The sequence below is a fragment of the Coregonus clupeaformis genome, chromosome 3 (assembly GCF_020615455.1).
Source record: "Coregonus clupeaformis isolate EN_2021a chromosome 3, ASM2061545v1, whole genome shotgun sequence".
Taxonomy (NCBI): domain Eukaryota; kingdom Metazoa; phylum Chordata; class Actinopteri; order Salmoniformes; family Salmonidae; genus Coregonus; species Coregonus clupeaformis.
In genome coordinates, this window is record NC_059194.1 from 20,348,217 (window position 1) to 20,364,182 (window position 15,966).

At 45.1% G+C, this 15,966-nt stretch overlaps 1 protein-coding gene across 5 annotated transcripts in view; it reads left to right on the plus strand.

Annotated features, from left to right (window-relative positions):
* Positions 1-15,966, plus strand: part of LOC121541384 (rap guanine nucleotide exchange factor 2) — a 148,830-nt gene that overhangs the window by 117,090 nt on the left and 15,774 nt on the right. For all 5 annotated transcript variants that reach the window (XM_041850364.2, XM_041850370.2, XM_041850380.2 and 2 more), the window contains 11 exons: positions 1,116-1,268; positions 3,010-3,174; positions 3,487-3,594; positions 4,108-4,311; positions 6,097-6,205; positions 8,647-8,813; positions 9,075-9,193; positions 9,794-9,948; positions 10,895-11,135; positions 14,994-15,377; positions 15,675-15,886. In XM_041850364.2, coding sequence (XP_041706298.1) covers positions 1,116-1,268; positions 3,010-3,174; positions 3,487-3,594; positions 4,108-4,311; positions 6,097-6,205; positions 8,647-8,813; positions 9,075-9,193; positions 9,794-9,948; positions 10,895-11,135; positions 14,994-15,377; positions 15,675-15,886 — 2,017 coding nt within the window. The remainder of the gene's footprint in view (positions 1-1,115; positions 1,269-3,009; positions 3,175-3,486; positions 3,595-4,107; positions 4,312-6,096; positions 6,206-8,646; positions 8,814-9,074; positions 9,194-9,793; positions 9,949-10,894; positions 11,136-14,993; positions 15,378-15,674; positions 15,887-15,966) is intronic.

Here is a 15,966-nt window from a genome sequence, read left to right on the forward strand (position 1 = left end):
CGATATGTCTGTGGATTCAAATTGCCATCGATAAAATGCTATTGTGTTCGTTGTCCGTAGCTTATGCCTGCCCATACCATAACCCCACCGCCACCATGGGGCACACTCTTCGCAACGTTGACATCAGCAAACCACTTGCCCACACGATGCCATACACAGTCTGCCATCTGCCCAGTACAGTTTAAACCGGGATTCATCTGTGAAGAGCACACTTCACCAGAGTGCCAGTGGCCATCGAAAGTTAACATTTGCCCACTGAAGTCTGTTACGACGCCGAACTGCAGTCAGGTCAAGACCCTGGTGAGGACAACGAGCATGCAGACGAGCTTCCCTGAGACGGTTTCTGACAGTTTGTGCAGAAATTATTCGGTTGTGCAAAACCAAAGTTTTATCAGCTGTCCAGGTGGCTGGTCTCAGACAGTCCCGCAGGTGAAGGAGCTGGATGTGGAGGTCCTGGGCTGGCGTGGTTACATGTGGTCTGCGGTTGTGAGGTCGGTTGGATGCACTGCCAAATTCTATAAAACGAAGTTGGAGGCTGCTTATGGTAGCGAAATTAACATCAAATTCTCTGGCAACAGCTCTGGTGGACATGCCTGTAGTCAGCATGCCAATTGTACGCTGCCTCCAAAACTTGAGACATCTGTGGCATTGTGTTGTGTGACAAAACTGCACATTTTAGTGGCCTTTTATTGACCCCAGCACAAGGTGTACCTGTGTAATGATCATGCTGTTTAATCAGCTTCTTGATATGCCACAAAGGAGAAATGCTCACTAACAGGGATGTAAATAAGTTTTGCACAAAATTGGAGAGAAATAAGCTTTTTGTGCGTTTGGAAAATTTCACTTTACATGTTGCATTTATATTTTTGTTCAGTATAGTTTGAATTTTCAAAACACTGGGGTTAATTCACTAAGAGATAGTGTATTTATTTCAGTGGTATCATAAAATAGATTTGCTCAAAATTCCTCTCAGCCATGTTGGTCTAAAAAGCAGTGTGTCCCCAAGCTAACTACTCCTCTAACTTTTTATCTTTCTCTCTCTTTCACTTCTTCCTCTTTCTTTCATTTTCTCCTCTCTCTTTCTCCCTCTCTCCCTCCCTACGCCTCTGCTCCAGTTTGTGTGCATAGCGCAGCAGGACTACTGCTGCATCCTCAACCAGGTGGAGAAGAACATGCAGAAGGTGGAGGAGGAGGGCGAGATCGTCATGGTCAAGGAGCACCGTGAGCTGGACCGCACCGGCACCCGGAAGGGACACATCGTCATCAAGGTGAGTTCATTCGTTATTGAGTAAGCATTTAGGTTCCAAACCACATCTTCCTAAGGTATAAATACCTTCTAAAGGTGTCATGACATATTAGGGGTTATGAATGCCTACAGTGGGGGAAAAAAGTATTTAGTCAGCCACCAATTGTGCAAGTTCTCCCACTTAAAAAGATGAGAGAGGCCTGTAATTTTCATCATAGGTACACGTCAACTATGACAGACAAATTGAGAAAAAAAAATCACATTGTAGGATTTTTTATGAATTTATTTGCAAATTATGGTGGAAAATAAGTATTTGGTCACCTACAAACAAGCAAGATTTCTGGCTCTCACAGACCTGTAACTTATTCTTTAAGAGGCTCCTCTGTCCTCCACTCGTTACCTGTATTAATGGCACCTGTTTGAACTTGTTGTCAGTATAAAAGACACCTGTCCACAACCTCAAACAGTCACACTCCAAACTCCACTATGGCCAAGACCAAAGAGCTGTCAAAGGACACCAGAAACAAAATTGTAGACCTGCACCAGGCTGGGAAGACTGAATCTGCAATGGGTAAGCAGCTTGGTTTGAAGAAATCAACTGTGGGAGCAATTATTAGGAAATGGAAGACATACAAGACCACTGATAATCTCCCTCAATCTGGGGCTCCACGCAAGATCTCACCCCGTGGGGTCAAAATGATCACAAGAACGGTGAGCAAAAATCCCAGAACCACACGGGGGACCTAGTGAATGACCTGCAGAGAGCTGGGACCAAAGTAACAAAGCCTACCATCAGTAACACACTACGCCGCCAGGGACTCAAATCCTGCAGCGCCAGACGTGTCCCCCTGCTTAAGCCAGTACATGTCCAGGCCCGTCTGAAGTTTGCTAGAGTGCATTTGGATGATCCAGAAGAGGATTGGGAGAATGTCATATGGTCAGATGAAACCAAAATAGAACTTTTTTGGTAAAAACTCAACTCGTCGTGTTTGGAGGACAAAGAATGCTGAGTTGCATCCAAAGAACACCATACCTACTGTGAAGCATGGGGGTGGAAACATCATGCTTTGGGGCTGTTTTTCTGCAAAGGGACCAGGACGACTGATCCGTGTAAAGGAAAGAATGAATGGGGCCATGTATCATGAGATTTTGAGTGAAAACCTCCTTCCATCAGCAAGGGCATTGAAGATGAAACGTGGCTGGGTCTTTCAGCATGACAATGATCCCAAACACACCGCCCGGGCAACGAAGGAGTGGCTTCGTAAGAAGCATTTCAAGGTCCTGGAGTCTCCAGATTTCAACCCCATAGAAAATCTTTGGAGGGAGTTGAAAGTCTGTGTTGCCCAGCGACAGCCCCAAAACATCACTGCTCTAGAGGAGATCTGCATGGAGGAATGGGCCAAAATACCAGCAACAGTGTGTGAAAACCTTGTGAAGACTTACAGAAAACGTTTGACCTGTATCATTGCCAACAAAGGGTATATAACAAAGTATTGAGAAACTTTTGTTATTGACCAAATACTTATTTTCCACCATAATTTGCAAATAAATTCATAAAAAATCCTACAATGTGATTTTCTGGATTTTTTTTTCTCATTTTGTCTGTCATAGTTGACATGTACCTATGATGAAAATTACAGGCCTCTCTCATCTTTTTAAGTGGAAGAACTTGCACAATTGGTGGCTGACTAAATAATTTTTTTCCCCACTGTATGTATATGACGTTTAGTGTTACCTAAAGGATTATACACCATCTTCTATAGGGCACGACGGAGCGTCTGACCATGCACCTGGTAGAGGAGCACTCTGTGGTGGACCCCACCTACATTGAGGACTTCCTGCTGACCTACAGGACTTTCCTCTCCAGCCCCATGGTCGTGGGCAACAAGCTCCTCGAGTGGTTCCACGACCCAAGCCTCAGGGACAAGGTCAGCTCCCAGTTCAAGCACTTTACTATCCATTTCAGATAAGTATTTCAGTCATTGTATTGTAATGGAAGCTAGACAGTACCCAACATCAGTTATAGCTAAAGCATAGATAATACCACATAGATCACAGATGCATACATGCTTACATACACTCAGATTAATGTATGCAGATTAATACACACACACACACACACACAAATAACTACGTGTGAGGAAATGCATTTAACTAGCTAACATTCATTCCAAGCCCATGCTCACCCACTTATTTTTTACTGTGAGTGAATCTGAATGACTTTCTTCTTGCATCCCCAGGTTACACGGGTAGTCTTGCTGTGGGTGAACAATCACTTCAATGACTTTGAAGGCGACCCCGCAATGACTCACTTTCTTGAAGAGTTTGAGAACAATCTGGAGAGAGAGGTCCGTGTCTCAGTTAAGCATAGCATGTTTCATATCCAGTTCCAACATTACAGCATGTTTCATATCCAGTTCCAACATTACAGCATGTTTCATATCCAGTTCCAACATTACAGCATGTTTCATATCCAGTTCCAACATTACAGCATGTTTCATATCCAGTTCCAACATTACAGCATGTTTCATATCCAGTTCCAACATTACAGCATGTTTCAAATCCAGTTCCAACATTACAGCATGTTTCATATCCAGTTCCAACATTACAGCATGTTTCATATCCAGTTCCAACATTACTCTTCCTTTGCCCTCATTATATATTCAGTCAAAACATTCAAACTGTCAAAATGTTTGCCTTTCGCTAGCCTCTTATTTCACAATTTAAAATGCTAAAGATTATTACATTTTTTTGCATTTTAATTTTATTCCACATAGTAACAAAGTTGAGATACAAACAATGAACCCAAACCCTGAATTGAGCAATGTACCGGTACTAAACATAATCAATTTCCTTTACAGAAAATGTACGGCCACCTTAGACTGTTAAACATTGCCTGCGCTGCTAAAGCCAAACTGCGTCTGGTGACTCTGACCAAGCCGTCGAGGGAGGCCCCGCTAGCCTTCACCCTGCTGGGGGGCTCCGAGAAGGGCTTCCGCATCTTCATCGACAGCGTGGAGCCCGGGAGCAAGGCCGCAGAGGCCGGCCTCAAACGAGGAGACCAGGTGAAGTAACGAGAATTATATTCTTTATATAGCATTATTTCATATGTTCAAAATGCATTACATAGAAGGGATGGGAAACTTCCCTCATCCACTAGCACTGTATGTGTAGCACCCACCTGATTGATGCCAGGGCGCTGTTTAGTGTGAGAAAGCTCACCACACATCAGACCTATCACAGTGTGCTTATTCACTAGACTAGTTTGCTCACTAGTGATTTTTCACACTTTGCCCCAAGGGTTCCAAAGATCCTAGGTTAAATCCAGGATGCCATCTTGAAAACCCTGCTTGGCTGTGCTTTGTTTTGGCTGAAACTTAACTCTTAAACTCTTTCCTGCAGCTGCTTCCCAAAGGAAATGTGAATTATAACATCCTGCAAAGCATGTTTACTCTTGCAATTCTCCTGTCAAACCTTCTCATTGAGTGGCTCTAAAATACCCTTATCAATCTCTCTCCCCTTTTCATCAGCCCATTAACAAGACCTATTTTGCCGAACCTATGACCAGTGTTTCTTTAATAAGTGCTGGCCCAGAAACAGCCATTAGACCTGGTTTGCTCCATCAGCACTGTGGTAATGACTGCAGAGGAAGGCCCCTCACTCACAGAGGGATCACCAGTCACTTCCTGGTTCATTCAGAGGTCACATCCTGGTTTACCCAGAGGGCACTTCTTGGTTCACTAAGAGGAAAGGAGGAAAACTCAGTGGCAGGCTCATATGTAAACAAGAAGTCCTTCCCCTCTCATGACAATTCAGCAGTTGTCATAAGGCAGATAACAGGAAATAGAGACCAGTAGTGTTAAGGAGATGGGAAGGGGGGATGGAGACCAGTAATGTAGAGGTTAGGGAGATGAGAAGACAAGGGGGGGATGGAGACCAGTAATGTAGAGGTTAGGGCGATGGGAAGAGAAGGGGGGATGGAGACCATTAATGAATAGGTTAGGGAGATATGAAGAGATGGGGGATGGAGACCAGTAATGTAGAGGTTAGGGAGATGAGAAGTGGGGATGGAGACCATTAATGTAGAGGTTAGGGAGATGATAAGAGAAGGGGGGATGGAGACCAGTAATGTAGAGGTTAGGGAGATGGGAAGAGAAGGGGGGATGGAGACCATTAATGTAGAGGTTAGGGAGATGGGAAGAGAAGGGGGATAGAGACCAGTAATGTAGAGGTTAGGGAGATGGGAAGAGAAGGGGGATAGAGACCAGTAATGTAGAGGTTAGGGAGATGGGAAGAGAAGGGGGATGGAGACCAGTAATGTAGAGGTTAGGGAAATGAGAAGAGGTGATGGAGACCAGTAATGTAGAGGTTAGGGAGAAGAGAAGGGAGGATGGAGACCAGTAATGTAGAGGTTAGGGAGATGAGAAGGGGGGATGGAGACCAGTAATGGAGAGGTTAGGGAGATGGGAAGAGAAGGGGGGGGTGGAGACCATTAATGTAGAGGTTAGGTAGATGGGAAGAGAAGGGGGGGTGGAGACCATTAATGTAGAGGTTAGGTAGATGGGAAGAGAAGGGGGGGTGGAGACCAGTAATGTAGAGGTTAGGTAGATGGGAAGAGAGGGGGGATGGAGACCATTAATGTAGAGCTTAGGGAGAGGTTAGGTAGATCGGAAGAGAAGGGGGGATGGTATGAGTGTCATGTCATACAGTAGTTCACATGGCCTAGTAGGTTGGAGTTTGGTGCTTACATCACCAGAGTTGTGGATTTGACTCCTGCATGAATTAACAGGATTGAGGATATGGATGATACTTTATGTAATGTTGTGGTATCTTTGTTTGTCTTTGAACAGATTCTGGAGGTGAACGGGCAGAACTTTGAGAATGTCCAGCTCACCAAAGCCAATGAGATCCTGAGGAACAACACCCACTTGTCAATTTCTGTGAAAACCAATCTTTTAGGTAAGAGTTATGAGGGCTAACTATGAATTTAATACTAATAGACGAATATAAGTAACAGTAACACTATCATGTTCCACACAGTATTTGTATTTATTAGGGATCCCCATTAGTTCCTGCCAAGGGATCAGCTACTCTTCCTGGGGTCCAAACACATTAAGACACTTACATTGCACATAAAACAAAATATAAAACAGTACATATAACATTATTACACCACTACATATCTACAATACAAAATGTATAATACCACCATACAACAATATTACAATGTACAGTTGTGGTCAAAAGTTTTGAGAATGACACAAGTATTGGTCTTCACAAAGTTTGCTGCCTCAGTGTTTTTAGATATTTTTGTCAGATGTTACTATGGTATACTGAAGTATAATTACAAGCATTCCATAAGTGTCAAAGGCTTGTATTTTTTAAGTCTTTTTCAAGACCTCTGCAATCCGCCCTGGCATGCTGTCAATTAACTTCTGGGCCACATCCTGACTGATGGCTGCCCATTCTTGCATAATCAATGCTTGGAGTTTGTCAGAATTTGTGGGTTTTTGTTTGTCCACCTGCCTCTTGAGGATTGACCACAAGTTCTCAATGGGATTAAGGTCTCGGGAGTTTCCTGGCCATGGACCCAAAATTTCGATGTTTTGTTCCCCGAGCCACTTAGTTATCACTTTTGCCTTATGGTAAGGTGCTCCATCTTGCTGGAAAAGGCATTGTTCGTCACCAAACTGTTCTTGGATGGTTGGGAGAAGTTTCTCTCGGAGGATGTGTTGGTACCATTCTTTATTCATGGGTGTGTTCTTAGGCAAAATTGTGAGTGAGCCCACTCCCTTGGCTGAGAAGCAACCCCACACATGAATGGTCTCAGGATGCTTTACTGTTGGCATGACACAGGACTGATGGTAGCGCTCACCTTGTCTTCTCTGGACAAGCTTTTTTCCAGATGCCCCAAACAATCGGAAAGGGGATTCATCAGAGAAAATGACTTTACCCCAGTCCTTTTTGCAAAATATCAGTCTGTCCCTGATGTTTTTCCTGGAGATAAGTGGCTTCCTCACTGCCCTTCTTGACAACAGGCCATCCTCCAAAAGTATTCGCCTCACTGTGCGTGCAGATGCACTCACACCTGCCTGCTGCCATTCCTGAGCAAGCTCTGCACTGGTGGTGCCCCGATCCCGCAGCTGAATCAACTTTAGGAGACGGTCCTGGCGCTTGCTGGACTTTCTTGGACGCCCTGAAGCCTTCTTCACAACAATTGAACCTCTCTCCTTGAAGTTGTTGATGATCCGATAAATTGTTGATTTAGGTGCAATCTTACCAGCAGCAATATCCTTGCCTGTGAAGCCCTTTTTGTGCAAAGCAATGATGACGGCACGTGTTTCCTTGCAGGTAACCATGGTTAAAAGAGGAAAACAATGATTTCAAGCACCACCCTCCTTTTAATGCTTCCAGTCTGTTATTCTAACTCAATCAGCATGACAGAGTGATCTCCAGCCTAGTCCTCGACAACACTCTCACCTGTGTTAACGAGAGAATCACTGACATGATGTCAGCTAGTCCTTTTGTGGCAGGGCTGAAATGCAGTGGAAATGTTTTTTGGGGATTAAGTTCATTTTCATGTCAAAGTGGGGCTTTGCAATTAATTGCAATTCATCTGATCACTCTTCATAACATTCTGGAGTATATGCAAATTGCCATCATAAAAACTGAGGCAGCAGACTTTGTGAAAATTAATATTTGTGTCATTCTCAAAACTTTTGACCACGGCTGTACGTGTGTGTAGAGTGCGTGTGCTAGCGTTTGTGTGTGTGTGTCTGTACCTGTGTGTGTGTCTCTTCACAGTCCCCGCTGTTCCATAAGTTGTTTTTATCTGTTTTTTAAATCTGTGATTCTACTGCTTGCATCAGTTACCTGATGTGGAATAGAGTTCCATATAGCCATGGCTCTATGTAGTACTGTGCGCCTCCCATAGTCTGTTCTGGACTTGGGGGTTGTTAAGAGACCTCTGGTGGCATGTCTTGTGGGGTATGAATGGGTGTCCTATGTGCTAGTAGTTTAAACAGACAGCTCGGTGCATTCAGCTTGTCAACTCTTCTTACTAAAACAAGTAGTGATGAAGTCAATCTCTCCTCCACTTTGAGCCAGGAGAGATTGACATGCATATCATTGTTAGCTCCCCGTGTACATTTAAAGGCCAGCCATGCTGCCCTGTTCTGATACAATTGTAATTTTCCTAAGTCCCTCTTTGTGGCACCTGACCACACGACTGAACAGTAGTCCAGGTGCTTCTAAACTAGGGCCTGTAGGACCTGCCTTGTTGACAGTGTTGTTAAGAAGGCAGAGCAGCACTTTATTATGGACAGACTTTTCCCAATTTTTAGCTACTGTTGTAATTAAGAAATGCTAATGCGTCCCCCCCCCCCTTTTCATCCACCCAGTGTTCAAGGAGCTCCTAGCACGGCCAGAGCACGACCAAGAGGCAGAAGGTGAGGAGCTGCCAGAGGTGGACCGCAAGAATGGCGCCCCGGCACACCTGCCCAAGATCGGGGACATCAAGAAGGGCTCGCGCTACTCCATCCCTGACCTGGCAGTGGATGTTGAGCAGGTGATGTAGTATAATGGACTACCGTGCCCATAATGCTTTGTGTATGTTATCAGGGACGTATTCATTAGGCACCAAACAGAAGAAAACAGACTGAAGCAGGAAGGGACTACCTGACATTGTCCAATCAGAAATGCTTGTTTTAATTTTCTGTTGCAAAACATTTTGTTGTGGTGTGCCCTAATGAAAATGTCCCTGTTTTTATCTTAGTAAAGACGTTCCTAACGCCTAACCTAATGGTGTCCCGTCTCCTTCTCAATGCAGGTGATGGGCCTGGAGAAGGCCAGTAAGAAGGCCAAGGCCAACACGGTGGGAGGAAGGAACAAGCTCAAGAAGATCTTTGACAAGACACTCACCAGCATCCTGCCCCCAAAACCATACAAGTAAGAGAAGCCAGAGACCAAGGGAAAAGGTTGCTTCAAAGTTAGAGGAGGGGAGTGTGGAATAAATGGGTTTGACTTATTACTGTTTTCTGTGTTGTATTGATAATGCATTGAGCAGTGTAACCTCCTCTTATGAAGATGTATTGAGCAGTGTAACCTCCTCTTATGAAGATGTATTGAGCAGTGTAACCTCTTATGAAGATGTATTGAGCAGTGTAACCTCCTCTTATGAAGATGTATTGAGCAGTGTAACCTCCTCTTATGAAGATGTATTGAGCAGTGTAACCTCCTCTTATGAAGATGTATTAAGCAGTGTAACCTCCTCTTATGAAGATGTATTGAGCAGTGTAACCTCCTCTTATGAAGATGTATTGAGCAGTGTAACCTCCTCTTATGAAGATGTATTGAGCAGTGTAACCTCTTATGAAGATGTATTGAGCAGTGTAACCTCCTCTTATGAAGATGTATTGAGCAGTGTAACCTCCTCTTATGAAGATGTATTGAGCAGTGTAACCTCTATTACTGATATACGTTACATTGTCCTCTATCCTCTGAAAGTGGAACTGCTTCCAACCCCTCTCTCCCTCTGTGTTTCCGTAGTGACGTGGGTGTAGGCCAGTCGCAGGACGACAGCATCGTGGGCCTGAAGCAGTCCAAACAGATTCCGGCCGCGCTGCCAGTCAGCGGCAGCCTGTCGTCCAGCAACCCTGACCTGCTGCAGTCCCACCGCATCCTGGACTTCAACAACCAGCCTGGTGAGGACAAAGAGACACACTACTCTTTGAATCTTTAATATACAACTGTATATTACAAACCATACATTACACATCTATAAGCACCACTTGGCTGTCTTCAGCATTCTTGAAGCAGTCTATTTTCATACATTGTTAACCGGGGACATTCTTTGCCAGATGTTTGACACACCCTTTAATGTTCTCCCACACACACACACACTTCCTTCAGCCCCTGTCGTGACAAGTGAGTATCTGTCTGCTTTTGCTCTGCCCATGCAACGCTTGTCATCTTTGCAAGCGAACTGCTGTTTCTTTCACAAGCTTCCTATGGTGTTTCTAAATCTGGGGTCTTGAGGGTTAACTTTTTCTAACTGTGGTTATGGTCTGGGCTTGTTGGTCTTGTTAACAGCAGACTGCAAATCAGTGTGTTTTAATGGGTTACATAGGCCTGAATCTAACTGGGCTGTAGAAAGCACAATCATGTCCTTGCCAATGCTGTCAGTCAGCCCCTCTGTCATTCAGTGTTCTAGTCAGCTAAATGAGTTACACAAACATATCATTGAGCATGTCAGCTTGGCTTCTAGCAGACATCAGTTGTTGTCCTTTTGTTGAAACGTTTGGAGTACAGTTTGAAACTAATCAATCCTGTAAACTTTTGACAGAGGGTGAGCAGCTAGCATTGACCCATTCATTCTCATATTGGTGTGTTTTCACTCGTGATTGGGGTGGTATGGTGAATTCAATACATTTCTTGTGGAGATGCCATGATTTTGTAACCTTGGGTAAAAAAAGCAATGGTACTTGAATGATGTGACTGTCCATGACGAAATTGCTAAATTCTGACATGAGATAATTGTGTGGGTAATTCCTATTTAATTAAGTTATCTCCATATCCAAAATGAGGATTCCGCTCCTAATGTTTGTCCAATGTTGTGTTGACGTTGTACCTCTATCCTCCCCCATCCAGACATGTCAGACCAGGTGCTGCGGGTGTTCAAGGCAGACCAGCAGAGTCGATACATCATGATCGGTAAGGACACCACGGCCAAAGAGGTGGTGGCCCAGGCCATCCGGGAGTTCGCCCTGACCGCAGCGCCCGAAGCCTATTCGCTGTGTGAGGTGTCCATCACGCCGGAGGGTGTCATCAAGCAACGCCGGCTCCCGGAGCAGCTGTCCAAGCTGGCTGACAGGATACAGCTCAGTGGCAGGTAAGGACTGGATTTATTGATTACATTTTTATACAGGTTAGTCCCATCTCTTTTTCAAGAGATAGCAAACACTCTCAAGTCCCCCTCTCCTCTTGTGCTGACGTTCTCCTGACCATTCCTATATTAATCAAATCACATTTTATTTGTCATATGCACTGAATACAACAGTGAAATGCTTACTTACACAGGCCCTTAACCAACAATGCAGTTTTAAGAAAAATAAGTGTTAAGTAAACAATAGATAAGTAAAAAATAAAAGCAGTAGAATAACAGTAAAAATAACAGTAGCGATGCTATATTCAGGGGGTACCGGTACAGAGTCAATGTGCGGGGGCACCGGTTAGTCGAGGTAATTGAGGTAATATGTACATGTAGGTATAGTTAAAGTGACTATGCATATGTAATAAACAGAGAGTAGCAGCAGCGTAAAAGAGGGGGTGGGTTGGGGGGACAATGCAAATAGTCCGGGTAGCCATTTGATTAGCTTATGGCTTGGGGGTAGTTTTATGGCTTGGGGGTAGAAGCTGTTAAGAAGCCTTTTGGACCTAGACGTGGCGCTCCTGTACCGCTTGCCGTGCGGTAGCAGAGAGAAAAGTCTATGACTAGGGTGGCTGGAATCTTTGACAATTTTTAGGGCCTTCCTCTGACACCGCCTGGTATAGAGGTCCAGGATGGCAGGAAGCTTGGCCCCAGTGATGTACTGGGCCGTATGCACTACCCTCTGTAGTGCCTTGCGGTCGGAGGCCGAGCAGTTGCCATACCAGGCAGTGATGCAACCAGTCAGGATGCTCTCGATGGTGCAGCTGTATAACTTTTTGAGGATCTGAGGACCTATGCCAAATCTTTTCAGTCTCCTGAGGGGGAAAAGGCTTTGTCGTGCCCTCTTCACGACTGTCTTGGTGTGTTTGACCATGATAGTTTGTTGGTGATGTGTACACCAAGGAACTTGAAGCTCTCAACCTGCTCCACTACAGCTTGATGAGAATGGGGGCGTGCTCGGTCCTGCTTTTCCTGTAGTCCACAATCATCTCCTTTGTCTTGATCACGTTGAGGGAGAGGTTGTTATCCTGGCACCACACGGCCAGGTCTCTGACCTCCTCCCTATAGGCTGTCTCATCGTTGTCGGTGATCAGGCCTACCACTGTTGTGTCGTCTGCAAACTTAATGATGGTGTTGTAGTCGTGCCTGGCCATGCAGTCATGGGTGAACAGGGAGTACAGGAGGGGACTGAGCACGCAACCCTGAGGGGCCCCCGTGTTGAGGATCAGCGTGGCAGATGTGTTGTTACCTACCCTTACCACCTGGCGTTGGCCCGTCAGGAAGTCCAGGATCCAGTTGCAGAGGGAGGTGTTTAGTCCCAGGGTCTATAGCATAGTGATGAGCTTTGAGGGCACTATGGTGTTGAACGCTGAGCTGTAGTCAATGAATAGCATTCTCACGTACAATGAGGGGAAAAAAGTATTTGATCCCCTGCTGATTTTGTACGTTTGCCCACTGACAAAGACATGATCAGACTATAATTTTAATGGTAGGTTTATTTGAACAGTGAGAGACAGAATAACAACAAAAAAATCCAGAAAAACGCATGTCAAAAATGTTATAAATTGATTTGCATTTTAATGAGGGAAATAGGTATTTGACCCCTCTGCAAAACATGACTTAGTACTTGGTGGCAAAACCCTTGTTGGCAATCACAGAGGTCAGATGTTTCTTGTAGTTGGCCACCAGGTTTGCGCACAACTCAGGAGGGATTTTGTCCCACTCCTCTTTGCAGATCTTCTCCAAGTCATTAAGGTTTCGAGCCTGACGTTTGGCAACTCGAACCTTCAGCTCCCTCCACAGATGTTCTATGGGATTAAGGTCTGGAGACTGGCTAGGCCACTCCAGGACCTTAATGTGCTTCTTCTTGAGCCACTCCTTTGTTGCCTTGGCCGTGTGTTTTGGGTCATTGTCATGCTGGAATACCCATCCACTACCCATTTTCAATGCCCCGGCTGAGGGAAGGAGGTTCTCACCCAAGATTTGACGGTACATGGCCCCGTCCATCGTCCCTTTGATGCAGTGAAGTTGTCCTGTCCCCTTAGCAGAAAAACACCCCCAAAGCATAATGTTTCCACCTCCATGTTTGACAGTGGGGATGGTGTTCTTGGGGTCATAGGCAGCATTCCTCCTCCTTCAAACACGTCGAGTTGAGTTGAGACCAAAATCGAGCTCTTTGGCATCATCTGACCACAACACTTTCACCCAGTTCTCCTCTGAATCATTCAGATGTTCATTGGCAAACTTCAGACGGGCCTGTATATGTGCTTTCTTGAGCAGGGGGACCTTGCGGGCGGTGCAGGATTTCAGTCCTTCATGGCGTAGTGTGTTACCAATTGTTTTCTTGGTGACTATGGTCCCAGCTGCCTTGAGATCATTGACAGTTCTCCTGTGTAGTTCTGGGCTGATTCCTCACCGTTCTCATGATCATTGCAACTCCACGAGGTGTGGGGACGACGTCATCGATGCACTTATTGATGAAGCCAGTGATTGATGTGGTGTACTCCTCAATGCCTTCAGAAGAATCTCGGAACATATTCCAGTCTGTGCTAGTAAAACAGTCCTGTAGCTTAGCATCTGCGTCATCTGACCACTTCTTTATTGATCAAGTGACTGGTGCTTCCTGCTTTATTTTTTGCTTGTAAGCAGGAATCAGGAGGATATATTTATGGTCAGATTTGCGAAATGGAGGGCGTAGGAGAGCTTTTTACGCGTCTCTTTGTGTGGAGTAAAGTTGATCTAGAGTTTGTTTTCCTCTGGTTGCATATTTAACATGCTGGTAGAAATTAGGTAGAACGGAATTAAGTTTACCTGCATTAAAGTCCCTGGCCACTAGGAGTGCTGCCTCTGGATGAGTGTTTTCCTGTTTGCTTATGGCCTTATACAGCTCATTGAGTGCAGTCTTAGTGCCAGCATCGGTTTGTGGTGGTAAATAGATAGCTACAAAAAATATAAATAAATAGTGTGGTCTACAGCTTATCATGAGATACTCTACCTCAGGCGAGCAATACCTAGAGACTTCCTTAATATAAAATTTTGTGCACCAGCTGTTGTTTACAAATATACACAGACTGCCACCCCTTGTCTTACCGGAGGCCGTTGTTCTATCTTGCCGATGCAGCGTAAACCCCGCCAGCTGTATGTTATCCATGTCGTCGTTCAGCCACGACTCAGTGAAACATAAGATATTACAGTTTTTATGTCCCGTTAGTAGGATATTCGTGATCGTAGCTCGTCAATTTTGTTATCAAATGATTGTACGTTGGCTAATAGGACTGATGGAAGAGGCAGATGACCCACTCGTCGTCGGATCCTTACAAGGCACCCCGACCTACGTCCCCTATATCTCCGTATCTTTCTCCTGTGATTGACAGGGATTTGGGCCTTGTCGGGTGTCTGAAGTAAATCCTTCGCGTCCGACTCGTTGAAGAAAAAATATTTGTCCAGTACGAGGTGCGTAATCGCTGTCCTGATATCCAGAAGCTCTTTTCGGTCGTAAGAGACGGTGGCAGGAACATTATGTACAAAATAAGTTACAAATAACGCAAAAAAATACACATATTAGCACAATTGGTCACTATATTCACCCCCTCTTATTATTTTTCCTCAAGTCACAGTACATCAGGTGTTTGTTAATAGTTACTCAACTTGATGAATAACTCTAACAACAAAAACACTTATTTTGAATATGTGCTTTGTGTTGAGAAGATTCTACTGGAGGAACAACATGGAGATAGACCATTTATTTATGTACAATAGAGTACGTGTGTGTATGTGAGTGAATACTAAAGGAACTCCCTGCTCTTCCCCTCTCTCTAGATACTACCTGAAGAGCAACATGGAGACAGAGACCCTCTGTTCAGACGAGGACGCCCAGGACCTCCTTCGTGAAGGCCAGATCTCCCTCCTCCAGCTGTCCACTGTAGAAGTAGCCACGCAGCTCTCCATGCGCGCCTTCGAACTCTTCTGCGCCATCGAGCCCACTGAGTACATCGACGACCTATTCAAGCTCAAGTCTAAGACGGGCTCGTTTTGCCTCAAGCGCTTCGAAGAGATCATCAACCAAGAGACTTTCTGGGTGGCATCGGAGGTGACCCGGGAGCCCAACCAGCTCAAGCGCATGAAGACGGTCAAGCATTTTATCAAGATAGCTCTCCATTGTAGAGAGTGCAAGAACTTCAACTCCATGTTCTCCATCATTAGGTGAGGTGGGAGAGGACGAGGACGAGAGGACACCCGGCGGCCATGTTGTATTGTTGTGATGTAGATTGGTTAAACCGATTTGGAAGAGTTTTACACCAAATCCAGCAGTTAGGCATGCAGGCTTTCACTCCAAACATAATCTGGCACACCTGATTCTACTGAACAGCTGCCCACTGAAATTCAATTAGCTGAATCAGGTGTAGAGTTGGAACAAAAGCCTGGAACCAGAGTTTGCCCCCTTCTCTACAGTATCAGTATTCTAACTTCACTGTCTTTCTGTCGTCCTCCCCCCAACAGTGGTCTGAACCTGGCCCCAGTATCTAGACTTCGGGGCACGTGGGAGAAGCTGCCCAGTAAGTACGAGAAGCTGTTTGGGGACCTGCAAGAACTGTTTGATCCATCCAGGAACATGGCCAAGTACCGCAACGTGCTCAACAACCAGAACCTCCAGCCACCCATCATCCCCCTGTTCCCCGTCATCAAGAAGGACCTCACCTTCCTGCACGAAGGTAGGCAGCCACACACCTAGTCATTTTGGATCACAAAATGTGTTCAAAACATTAATCTTGGAACCCAGAATGAAATCCGT